This window comes from Ictalurus punctatus, chromosome 1, assembly GCF_001660625.3.
Source record: "Ictalurus punctatus breed USDA103 chromosome 1, Coco_2.0, whole genome shotgun sequence".
NCBI lineage: Eukaryota > Metazoa > Chordata > Actinopteri > Siluriformes > Ictaluridae > Ictalurus > Ictalurus punctatus.
Window position 1 is genome coordinate 14,116,568 of NC_030416.2, and position 12,438 is coordinate 14,129,005.

The 12,438-nt window shown below is 40.0% G+C and overlaps 1 protein-coding gene across 2 annotated transcripts in view; it reads right to left on the reverse strand.

Moving 5' to 3' along the window:
* Window positions 1–4,136: 4,136 nt before the first annotated feature.
* ahr1a (aryl hydrocarbon receptor 1a) overlaps window positions 4,137–12,438 on the reverse strand; it is a 29,286-nt gene continuing 20,984 nt past the window's right edge. For both annotated transcript variants that reach the window (XM_017471382.3, XM_017471372.3), the window contains exons 7-11: window positions 9,805–10,007; window positions 9,175–9,284; window positions 8,785–8,926; window positions 7,282–8,674; window positions 4,137–6,004 (exon numbers count right to left, since the gene is read on the reverse strand). In XM_017471382.3, the coding sequence (XP_017326871.2) occupies window positions 5,876–6,004; window positions 7,282–8,674; window positions 8,785–8,926; window positions 9,175–9,284; window positions 9,805–10,007 (1,977 nt within the window). In that variant the 3' untranslated portion in view covers window positions 4,137–5,875. The remainder of the gene's footprint in view (window positions 6,005–7,281; window positions 8,675–8,784; window positions 8,927–9,174; window positions 9,285–9,804; window positions 10,008–12,438) is intronic.

Below are 12,438 nucleotides of genomic sequence, written 5' to 3' on the forward strand. Positions count from 1 at the left end.
TGGGAGAGAAGGAGGACAGGGACTCTTTTATCTCTCCAGAAGGTGGATGGGCACAGCATTAGCTCTGATGTTATGCAGATTTGTCATTGTCATAAATCCACAGCTGCTGGGAGTATTCACAATTTCATGTGTCACTTCAAAGGCATTCCTATCTGTCTCGAGCGCCTCCGTAGCTCCTGTTGGACTACTTATGAATGTCTTCATACCATGTCAGGACCAGCCTGCTAGACACGTTCTTCCATCTGTGCTGCCTGAACGATAGTGGCCCTGTGTTTTGCTTCACGTGTGCAGTGTTTTAACCGAAGGTGGCTTCTGAATCACTCGTGGAACGTGTCATTAGTGTTCTGGTTCTGATACTGTGCTGTTCAGATTCACTGAGAGGGACATAGTGGTTTGTGGTCAGTCGGGGAGAGAGAGTGAGAGAGAGAGAGAGAGAGAGAGAGAGAGAGAGAGAGAGAGAGAGAGAGAGAGTATGTGTCTATGATGTCCTCTTGCCAGCTGTTTGCAATTTCTCATAATGACGGCCTGGGAATCTCCCATGCTGAAGTGGGAGGCTGTAGCTTGTAAGTGGTTTAAAAACATTTCTCTACACAACACTTCAGGCAGCAAGCAGGTGTCAAGTGTAGGGCAGATACCTGATAGTTGCCTTGCGCAGGTGAAAATGAACCACCACTGAGAGAGAAAGATAATACAGATATTCTTCAGATTCTACACATCGACAGTCTCCTATTATTCACTGGAATTATGTTATAATCTAAAATAGGCCTACATTTTACCACTGATTTCATCACTCTGCTGAGTTGCAAAAAAAAAAAATTCCAATCATTTAAACTCTGCGTGTGATTCATATCTACAGCATCATGGAACTTCTCACAATTTGGCAGAATAATGGAACGTATTCTGATGACACTTTTCTAATGAGTTATAAATCCAGGCCAGTCGTCTGACTGAAAATCTTTCTAAAAAAGAAAAAAAGAAAAGAAAAAAGTCAAATACTGATCAGCAGCGAAAGACGTAAATATAAACATAGGTTTCTAATAAGTTGTAGTCAGTGGTGTTTCTATCAATCGTCTCTTTCCACCTGCTGTCTATCTCTTATTTCTATTTTCCGAGCTTGCATACAATCCATGGCAGGCATTCTCCATCCCTACAACTGCCTCGATGTCACTGTAACTGTAACATGAGATCATACCATGTTTAACAACACTCTGAACCTTTTCTCAGTGCATTCAGATAAGAGTTATCACTGAACTCTGTGTTCTCTAAAATTCAGATAAATATTACAGTTGGGAGTGTGTGTAGTGGCAAATGATAGAAAAGCTCAACTGAAATCTAATGGGCTTTTATTAATAGGTAGTGCAGATTAACCAAACATGCTGCTCCGCTGCTCAGATCTTATCATTCATCTTACATCATATTATTACCTCCGTCTAATTATTCAGCAACTACAGTGAACAAAGAATAAATGCATGTAATGACGAGCACGGTGTACTGTATGTAAATCTATACACACTGACAGACCCTGAAGTTTTAAGAGGTTAATGACGGGAAAGTTCGTATGGTTTTGTGAGTCTTCTTTCAGTAAGACCATAATGAAGCCTGTTAATGAAGAAGGCTTCAAACTTAAATCCCCTTATTTCTTAAGAATCCATTTATTAAGACTGAAATACCACCAGCGTGCAGTTAGTCATGGTTTCAGGCTGACATGAGTTGAACTTGTGTAACACTAGATATCCAGTCTGAGTGCTGACTCTAGTCTAGAGCAGCCTGTTTTTGTGTGGTTTGTGTTTCCTGTGGTTCCTCTTAGCTTGGTGGTAAGTCAGTCTGGTTTCTTCACTCGGGTATTCCCAGTAATCACCACATTTAAACCCCAATAGTCACTTTCAGCTAAGGCAAGGAGCTTCAGCTCACATTTGTTTCTCCTGACCTGCGTAGCCACCCTGTGAGCAAGATGATTAGTAGCAATTTTTGAATGTAGCCTCATGTGTAACATTACACGTACATATAATCCGCACACGTATTTATATTTCATATGTAAGAACACAATAAGTGCGCTTATGTAAACAGTGTCCATCGTGAAGTAATGATGCATTATTTAGTCGCTCCCTTGAGAAAAGCCACATTCACGTATCCATTTTCTTTCTGTTTCTCTTGTGTGTGTTTCCCCACAGGAAAATCTGCTGTACTCACACCATTCATACAAGACCATTGTCTGTTTTCGAGCAGTAGTTTCTGGCATGTGGATAAGGATGTGTGGCTTCCTTCGACTGCATTACCTAATCATTACCCCAGGGAAAAAGACATGGTCTTAAAAACAACAACAACAACAACAACAACAACAACAACAACAACATGGAAATATGAAGGCACTTATCTACGTCAAGCTTGTCATTATGCGGTTCTTTAATAAGTCTAGTCACTTACATAGAGCAAGCACAATGGTTACATCGTTTTTGCATAGCATAAAGCAACCCAACTAGTTTAGGAGTTGTGTTTAAGTGGAAAAACTACTCTAACCTGCTCTTATTTAGTGAGCATATCTGCAGCCATTAGAGGGCGCCACTGCACTTTAACTTGCGGTTTTTTTGAGGAAATGTTGGCTTTATAATCACAAATCGTGATAGACAGTGTAACCACACGGCCAGACAGTCTTCTGACTGCAATAACCACATCCTTCATTCATCGCTTTGGAGTGAAAATATGACAGATTCACATGAGAAACTTAATCAAATTACAGCTGACACGTGGAGGTCTCAGAAGCTGAGAAAAAGAGCTGTTTACTGACTGGAAACTCTGGTTCAGAAGTCATAGGGGAAAGGCTAGACTGTGTGTAAGAGGGGTTGAGGATGAAGCATGTCTCAGAATGAAGTATGAACAAAACCCCTAGTGTCTGCAGAGACACAGTCACTGATCCCATTCTAGCCAGCAGTTCATTTTAGTTTCCCCTCAAGGCCAGCTCACAGCAAACACCTCTTTAATATATCAGGAAAGCAGAGGTGTAGGTTACTATATCAATTATCAACACCAGTCTGTTCATCCACTGCATGATTTGCCTGCCGTTGAATATATCTATTGTATGGCCAAGTGTTTATGCGCATACGTGTAGTGGTTTTGTTGTAATGTCTACCCGGGAGGAAATAAACCCCAGATAATGCTCTTTCTTGTCCTAACAAACAGGTGTTGCAGTGATAACAGGAAGAGCAATGGTTTGCAGGATCATGTGAAATCCAAAACGTGCCAAATGCATGAATAATGGCATGGCTGCACACAATAAGAGCTCAATCTTCTGTTATATGATCTTGTCAGCTGGCGATAATGCGGTTCCGTGAAGGAATTTTGGAGTGGAGGAGAATATCAACCAGGATCAAATCAATAAAACTTCACTGCTACTGTACAAAAGATGTTTTATCAAGTTGAAACATGAGCAACCCTCCAAACAATTGTAGCCCAGAGATTAGTATTTATGATGAATCCAAATTAATATTCACGTGAAATATTTCATTAAATAGGAGAAATTAAAAGATTATACCACACCCTGTACATCCTTCTATTTTTTTTAATTATTTGTGGAATACAGGTATGCTATTGTAAAAAATAATAATAATAATAATAATAACAATAAAATACATTTAAAAAGGTCAAAAGATTTTAATCTCAGTCGTATGGAAGTGCTGAGGTACAAGTAAAAATAATGCAACATTATGTAACAAATAACCATTTTTGTTATATGCCATAGAGGCAGATGGTTCAAAAGACCTTTAAATCAAGAACTACTGAATGAGGACAAATTGTTGGGTGTTTTGGGAAAGTGTAAAATGTGGGAAGTGAGAGATTCATTGTACTCATTCGTGCACTCACACTATTCTTTGCTTTTTCAGTGAACTATTCCTCATCGTCTTCCCGAGGTTTGTGTGGCCCTACATAATTCCTGTGTTTCAGGAGGAAAAATCCAACGTGCAACATTGTGTACACACATCCTGAGAACATTTATAGTGATGATTAAACTGAACAAAATGAAAACAATAACCTGACATATATACCAATATCTTCCAATAATGAATTTAAAGAATTGAATCAATATTACATTTAGCGATCATGGAGATATAGTTGAAAAATAAGGTTTCTGAATCCATAAGTAATTTACACCAATATTTGTATGGTTTAATTCATTTGCATTATTTAATTAATACAATAACACATTAATACAATGGTCATCCGAAGAAATGCAGTACAAATACTGCCTGTTAATTAAAAGAATGCCAAAGATTCAATTCGGTGTTCATGTCTCTGGATACATAGAGGGGTGGTAGGGTGGTGCAGCAGGTAGTTGATGCTGTTTCACAGCTCCAGGGTCCACAGTTCGATCCTGAGCTCGGGTTAATGTCTTTGAGATGTTTTGCATGTTTTCCATGTCCTCCGGAGTTTCTTCCCCTCTCCAACAAAATATGTCAGTGGAGTCGCTACTCTATACGCGTACATGCTGTCCTGTGATGGACCAAGTGTTCCTGGGACAGGATAAAGCACGTACTGCGGATGAGTGTGCTAAGAACGTTATGTTTCCTCTCATACCTACTGCACATACAAGCCACTGGCTAAACTCACAGATGCCTGTACGGAAGTGCTACATGTGTTAGCATGTTTTAACAACAGGTTTATCCAAAGTGCAACAGATTACAAAGTGTTAAATTACTGTATAAAACAAACTGCTAAGATGATTGTCAAATATATAGGATTCTCAGATGATCCTTATATTATCTTATATCCAACTGCCGATGCATATTCATATCGACAGTGCTGAGGAAATACCACAAATATACCTTGGTAAATAATCTCAAATTCACTTCCGTTATTCGCGTTCATGATTTAGGTGAAGCAGCGTAATTCTGCCACTAACTGTACAATGCAAAATACTGCAGAAGTGTGATTGTCGCTTGCTTTGTAGAAAAAAATATCACAGTGTACAGGAATAAAAATTCACAATTTAAAAAATATCTTTAACAAATATTTGGCCTGGACTATCTCAAAAAAAACAAAACAAAAAACAAAAAAACAACTTTGAAACACAGCAGTCCACATCAGAAGTAAATTAATAACATTAAATCAGATTGCATATTAAAAACCTAATTAGTTTCCATAGTATAATGGAAAATGATGTGCTTTAGCCTTTTGTACCATAAGTGCATTGTCTCACACACACACACACACGCGCACACACACACACACACACACACACACACACACACGTGCAGGCAAGCATGCACGCAGACACACGCAGACACACGCAGACACACGCAGACACACACACACACACACACACACACACACACACACACACACACACAGTGCATATTTTGGACTTTATGTAAGCCTATGTACCACACTCTGTTGTGTTGTGTTGTTTCGTTTCTATCGTGGTCCTGGAGGAACAGATCGGACCACTGTATACAGGTGTGACGACAGAAATCAACTTGACAATGATTCAAATGAAAAGCGAACGAGAGAGACATGTTCACTCAGAAGAACGCTTAGGATTATTACACACACACACACACACACACACACACACACACACACACACACACACACACACAGGGATACCTCTATTCACTGGATGGATCTGACTGTGGTTAAATCACAGCTCAGTTAATCGGACACAAAGGATAATATTTCACATATTCACTCAGGTATTTTCTTACATTGCCTTGTCTGCTGTTGCTCAGCACCTCTTACACACTCTTCCCATTTCCCACTCCTACTCCCTCTAGTTCTATTCTTTTTCTTTATTACTGCTCTGTGTAAAGTCCTGACTGAGCTTCTCATCCTCACGTCTCCTAGCTTGAGCACTGCTAGGCTGTGAGCTCCTCGTGCTGTATGTTCACATGTATCCCATGGACAGGTCTGGGTGGGGCCTGCTGTCGCAAGAATTCTGCTGAGGAGGCTGTGCTGCGAGGCCGCCGATACCATCCTCTTCTAAGCTTCCCTGCAGATCTCCGAGTGCACCATTCTAAAATAAACAACAGGGGACTTGTTTTGAACTCTGTAATAGCAAATGCTTTTAGAACAATCAACACTATTGGACTCCTGAGGAGCCCAACCTTGTCAGGCATGATTTGTCAGGCATTTCAATTCGCAAGGGCAACTGAACTTCCTCCCTTGAGGTCATTAAGCCACCATTCGGGTAACCGCAACAAATTCCCATCATACTACCAGCCATCATACTACACCTACAACCGGGAAGAGTGAAGGCTAACGTGAGCTTCCTCGAAGACATGTGAAAGCATGACCCACTTGGAGGAAAGAGCTATATATGATTGTCTAGAGTCACTGTGATTGACAGGAGAGAAAGGACGCCATCCCTTCCACTCAGAGAGCATTTTTGCTCCCTTGGCTCCTGGCCACAAACAGCTGTATCATAATCAGAAATTAAGCTCACAATGTCCTGATGCTATAGGGGAGTGCTTTTCTTTTGCAGCACTTGGACATTTGAATTTTATACAGATTTGTTACGACTCTCAGTACGTTTACATGGACAACAATATTCCGATATTAACCGGATTAAGAAACTATCATGTAAACAGCGGTTATTGATGACCTCAATCCGGCTAAAGTCATACTCGAAGTAAACACAAATCGAATTAAGACATGTGGAGTATTCCTGTTTTAGTCGCATAATCAACGTGCATTATAGACACGTAAACACCTTAATCACACTGTTAACGTCGTGTGGGAGTTTTCTCCACATTTTGTGACAGGACAAGTACACACACGGTGGTTTGGGACGCAGCCCAAGGCTTCAAGCAGTCGTCTATTTGCTCGTACCGCATGACAAATAATTAACTGCACTTGAAGCTTTCGTAAAATTAAAAAGGAAACCCAAAACTGTATACGGTACCATAACGAAGACGAAGTGTATGTCGATACGTGAAATTCTGGAGGGAACGTCGGATGGCGTGGCTTGGTGACGTAATGACGTGTATCGTTAATCGATCTATGTTCTATAACATGTAAAACGGGAATATGAAAGGAGTATTCTAAAAGCAACTCATATAAACATTAAACTTCATTTAACTTCATTTAACATCATATAACCAGTCAATCTCTCATACAGATTCTGGGGTCCAAATCTTTCAAAACAATAACATGGATATGAGAAAAAAGTACACAATCCTGGGTACCAACCCAAATTTTGCTAACATATTCCTACATTCATGCACAAGCGGTGTTGCAAACAAACATACAATTATCAAAAATACATATTAGTAAAATAGACGATAGTCTTACCTGGCCCATGTATGGCTGCTGGAGCATTCTATGATTGAGGCTAGACTGTGCACAGAGAGGATGACTTCCTCCCTGGTGCTCTCCAGACCGCCCATGCTTCTCCTGATCCACAGTATCCAAGCAGGTTAGCAGCTCCTCCAGATACTCACTGACATGTGAGTGCCCAGTAGGAATGTAGGAGGGAGGAAGTTCCTGGCTGCAGTTCATGGACACAGTATTTAATTGGCTCATATAAGGAAGTCCCTGATGCAAATGGTTGGATTCCAGGTAAAAGCTTCCAGGTTGCTGCAATCCAGACTGTAAGACAGCTGGAAGCTGCTGGTTAATGGAGCTGCCCTCTGTAAGAGAAACACTGCCACTGCCATTCACCTCAGTGTGCTTCAGTCTATGATACACCTCCTTCTCAGGATTAAAGAAGCATGAGTGCTCAGGTTGGTATACATGCTTGTGGTTCACTGGATGAGGTGACTGCTCTTGTGGATTCAACTGAAGTCCATGTGGTGTTAAGCTTGGCTGTTTGTACAGATGAGACTGTGCTTGAAGAGACCCCTGATGATTTTGCATAGAAGAGGATTGCTGAGGTTGTGAATGGGACTGCTTTAGTATAAACGGCTGCATCTTTGGCTCTGAAGGCTTGGCAAGAAAAGAAGAGTGGTGTTGCTGGGACTGTGACATTAAAGGACTAGGTAAAAAAAGCTGCTGACCCTGTGACCATGGGCTCAGTGATGGCTGTGATGGAGGATGTGACTGAGGTGCAATACTAGGGACACACCTCTCCTCCGGATTGGCCTGAACGCTGCTGGGAAGTGCAAAGTCCACCTTCTTCCTAAGAGACTCTTGAACATAGGAGAGAACATCATCAGTAAAGTCTTTGAAGCCATATCGACCATCCAGCTCTACGTTAAGGAACAGCTCTTCTTGTTGTAGAAGATCCAAGTCTTCTGGAGTGATCCCCAGACTGCCCATGAAGCTCGTGAGCTCACAGTTGCTCTCTTCCCCTCCAGAGCTGATGGCAGGATCTGGTTTAAAGAGCGATGTCTCAGGAAGAGAAAGAATGTTCTTTTGCCAGTTACTAGAAAAGATCCCACCAAGCTCCTCCTCCTCTTCCTTGGGGTCCCGAGCTCTCATTAAGTCATCTGAACCTAAAGGGCATACATAGATAGACTCATCTTGTTTCATCATGGAGCCCAGGAGAGAGTTGGGATCTAGTCCACCAGGGAGTTTCTGTTGGTTACCGTCTCCTGGAGTAACAGATGCAATAGATTCCTGGCCGGAGGGAGTGCCGCTAAAGGACTTGGACAGGTTCATGTCATACAGTACAGCCTCTCCTGTGGTGAGGCTGAAGGGAAGCATGAGGCTACGTTTCTTCAAGGTCTCTTCTCCTTCTTCATCCCTGCAAGAGGACAATATGTTACTATATGTGTGTATAAGTGCATTTGAATATATTGCCTCTTGGGTATAAAATATCTTTACACTGGAATAAAAAAGAGGAATGGGACTTGCATGAGAACTCTTTGAGAGGCAATGATAAAATCAGGCCGGCCGTTTTTGTAGATGAGTCTGGCATTAGCCTGCACCCAAACCCAGGCACTCTGTTTGGTAAGCAGCCTAAATACAGTCAACCCAGTCTCACCTGTCTTTATCACTGCAGAGGAGAAGCGAAGGGAGGTTGTACATAGTATTAACCTGGTATTACTCTTTATATTTAAATATATCAGGACAACTAAAGGATTCACACAGGTTTTGATATACAGTACAAAAGAATGCTACTCTATATGCTGCTCTAAGTAATAAAATTCAAAACACAGCACAGGACAAGTGACCTTCATGCCCTCGATTGATATCATATGAGGTGCATGACTGAATGTCTGTAACAGTAGCCCAGGAACTTACTGCGCATGTGGTTCTCAGCACAGTGTAGCATGTCTGCGGCATGAATAAACTGGTAGCCCGAGCCACGGTAGCACAGCTCTGCCTCTGTATAGCCCAGCACAATCTTCCCTCTGTGCAGAAACAAACAGAAACAAATAACTGGCCTAGTAGAAGATACTTAAAATAAAAAAATAAAAAAAACACAAGTCCAAGGGCAAAAGAATCATCAACTGGATGAGTCTGGGTGTTGTAGATAGTATGACTGCTGTACTGCTGTAGATAGTAGAACGCTGCTAGCAGCCGGTACTAAAAGCACCTGATAGGACTGAAGTGATAAATGACATTTTTATCATGTGGTGGCTCACATTTGCTCTATAAATAGAAAAGTTTAAAGTCAGTGAATACTAGATTAAATGTGATGAATAACTTAATAAAGGTGGAGAAAAAATCTAACTGTAAAAACTCCTCTTACACATTCAAAATAATAAAAATGTAAAAAAAAATCAATAATAATAATAAATATAAATAAATACATAAATAAATAAAATAAAATAAATTCATTCATTCATTAAAGCACAGAAAAAGATCACGCAAAAAGGAATCAAATAACAGTCATAAAGTCATAAGTCATAAATGAAGTGTGTCACTCACTTGGCATCGCATGCAGTTGGGGTAAAGTCCAGTTTGTGTTTGGTCCTGAAGAAAAAGTTTTTGGCACGGATCTCCAGAATGGAGGGCGGCTGGAGTGGACAGGCCAGGGCAAATAAGGCCAGCTGAGGTGGAATGGGTTTGCCTTCTGGAGACTTTTCATTCTGTCCATGCAAGAACTTTAAACGGCCCTGAAAGTTCATGGCCTGCAGATAACAAGGCCGACAGACAGCACGTCAGCCATGTTAGCCAGCAAAAGAGCATACAGTAGTGATTAGAGGCAAAGATCAACACAGCTGCTAATTTAAAACCAGTAACTACACATTAAAGTAAACTATCACGGAAAACTGACGGGCTTTCCAATCTAAAACCTTTGATGTGGCAATATACTGGAAATAAATTTCAAGAGCTTAAAATTTACATTTAAGTATAGAAATATTGGCAAAAAAAAATGTTTGGATACTTTTCTGCTGCAGAAGCTTTAGCAGTCATTTAAAGAGCTGTAATCTGTATCCCTGAAAGTGGAACTCTAATATCACAGTTATACTGAAACGTTTTAAAGCTACAACAGGCAGTCATAGTTATTATCTTCCTCTGTGGTACTACATTAAAAGTATGGTTTGGTAAATGTGGTTCAGAGAATTTATGACTCAGCTTAAACTTTTATCCACATACGACCGGCAGTAGAAAAGGATGATAATTAATAGGCTAAAGCTTAAGAACCAGAAAAGCTTACAAGGAAAATACAAGTTCATAATTAGTGGAGTACTCTCTGACCTCTCATTGAACCCAAAATATGTGCAGTATTAGAAGACTTACAAACTAAATTCCACTTGACTTTACTTAACCGCTTGCGTCATTATCTACAATATAAAGGGTTGCTTTCCTGGCCATGACTCTAAAACCAAATGTCAATTACAAAAGTGCATGCAGGAATAATCAAGTTAATGTTGACATTTTCCTGTTAATCCTGGGTACCATCAATTCAAATGTACTGCCTTTAAAGACATTGATGTTTTTTAGCCATAATTAAGCCTTGCCACCTTTTAATTGAATATAAAATTGTATTTAGTGAGCATAAAGTATATAAAATATATAAAGCAGTAACTATTTAGAGCGGCCTTCAGAGCTGGCAACTTGAGTCAAATTTGTTGTCACTATTTACAAGAGCAAAGTTCTCCTTTATCTTACGCAGGTGTTTACAGTGCTCTCCACTAATATTGGCACCCTTGGTAAATATGAGCAAAGAAGGCTGTGAAAAATTGCCTTTATTGTTTAATCTTTTGGTGAAAAAATAAAATCACAAAAATACTCTGCTCTCATGGATATCAAAAAATTGCATACAAAACACAGGTTTATCAAAAAAAACACTTTATTAAATAAGTGTGTAACAATTATTAGCACCCTTTTAGTCAATACTTCATGCTACCTCCCTTTGCCAAGATAACAGCTCTGAGTCTTCTCCTATAATGCCTGAGGAGGTTGGAGAATTCATGGCAAGGGATCTGAGATCATTCCTCCATACAGAATCTCTACAGATCCTTCAAGTTTCAAGATTATCTACCTTTGTGTTCGCAAACTTACAATCCATCTTACTAGTAGTTACATGGATGAGGACCAGCATTCAGTAGTAGACATTAACTACTTGTCCTACCTCAGTTTGGCTCATTTTGTCAGGTTGACCAGGCATTAAATTATCCTCTGGACTCCATTTTATACTCAACACAGACAGAAAGTCTGTTTTCTTCAGCATATTATTCAGTGGAAGACCCAGTAACTGTGCTTAAAGTGCTGATGTTCAAGAAATAATGTTTTATGATTACAACTGCGAGGACATCAAAATCAAGGACTCATTTATAAACTGAATAAAATTAGCTAGAGTTTTATGCTTGGAATGCTCCTTTAATGCACAGATACTTTATATTTGATGAACCTAAAAAATACAATAAAATAAAATAGTAATTGAGGCATGTGCAACAGTTTGGACACCCTTCCTCATTTAACTCATTAGGCCATAATTGACTCATTAGCACTCGCAAGGAAAGTCAAGAAATCGTTAGGACGGTCAAGAAATGTCATTAGGAATAGCATTTCCAAAGCGTACTAAATTATTTGACTCTTCAAAAACCATGGGCTCTTCTAAGCAGCTGACTGAGGACTGATGATTGATGCATACAAAACAGAGCAATGCTATAAAAAGATATCAATGCTTCCAACTCACAATTTCCACTGTCAAATGTCAAGAACTGTGGAAGTCAAGGCAAAATCTAAAAGACCAAGAAAACTTTCAGTTAGAACTGCCCATATGATGGCAGAAAGGCAAAGCAAAATCCCCAAATTAAACTGTCGACCTGCAGGAAGGTTCAGCTGACACAGGAGTGGTGGTGCACCATTCTACTGTGCAGCACTGCTTGCACAAACCTGATCTGCATGAAGAGTCATCAGAAGAAAATGGGACCTGCGACCACATCACAAAAGTGATGATATATGCAAAACAACATCTAGATAAGCCAGAGGCATTTTAAAATCAAGTGCTATGGACTGACCTAAAAATGTAACTATTTAGCAACAATCATGAAAGGTATGTGTGGAGAAAAAAAAGCACCTCATGAAGAAAACACCTTGCCAGCTGTTAAG